This window comes from Phaethon lepturus, unplaced genomic scaffold (assembly GCF_000687285.1).
Source record: "Phaethon lepturus isolate BGI_N335 unplaced genomic scaffold, ASM68728v1 scaffold22526, whole genome shotgun sequence".
In the NCBI taxonomy this organism is placed as follows: Eukaryota; Metazoa; Chordata; class Aves; order Phaethontiformes; family Phaethontidae; genus Phaethon; species Phaethon lepturus.
In genome coordinates, this window is record NW_010548570.1 from 1,442 (window position 1) to 2,130 (window position 689).

The 689-nt window shown below is 63.3% G+C and overlaps 1 protein-coding gene across 1 annotated transcript in view; it reads right to left on the minus strand.

Moving 5' to 3' along the window:
• The window catches only part of IL11RA (interleukin 11 receptor, alpha), a gene marked incomplete at its 3' end in the record, with an annotated part of 2,670 nt that overhangs the window by 1,179 nt on the left and 802 nt on the right, over window positions 1-689 (minus strand). Inside the window, 1 exon segment of the mRNA XM_010290021.1 lies at window positions 431-645. Coding sequence (XP_010288323.1) covers window positions 431-645 — 215 coding nt within the window.

Sequence of the window (689 nt, forward strand, 5' to 3'; positions counted from 1 at the left end):
CTCCGAAAGGACACAGTGGATGGCAATCACTCAAAATCATGGGCAGCACCCACAGGGGGCTGAGGGGGGCAACCTCCCACCCCAGGGACCCAGAGAGACAAGCAAAGAAGGGTGCCCCTGTGCCCCAGGGGTTCCACGAGCCCAGGGACGCCCCCGGGGTGCTACTGGTGCTATGGGAGCCCCGCTCTGCCCTGAGGCTGGGGCGGGGAAATCCCCAAATGGCAGCAGCATGGCTGCAGCCTGTGTGGGGCTGGGAGATGCTTTGCCCCCTTGCAGCTCTGTCTCCCACCGTGGGGCCAGTTTTTGGATGGTGCACAGGACAAGCTTTTTGGTCAACTTTAAGGGACCCCAGGAGCTGGAGCTTGCTCTGGGTGATATCTGGGGGAATGGGCACCATGGGGAGGGGGCTGGAGAAGGGCAGCCCGGGGTGCTGGAAGGGGCTTTGGGGATGGGTAGTGCAACTTGGTAGAGATGCTGGGGGCTTTAGCCTGTCCCCCTCCCACCTCTGACTGGCGTCGCCCTGGCCTCGGCACTCCATTCGCTCCAATTCCCTGCATCCAGGAAATCCTTGGCGCTGACTTGGACCACGTGCTCCAGCCCGGTGAAGGCATCTGTGATCACCTCGGAGAGGTTCACTGTCTCCACCTGCACGGGGCAGAGGGGAGCTGTGGGGCAGGCGGGTACAGCCC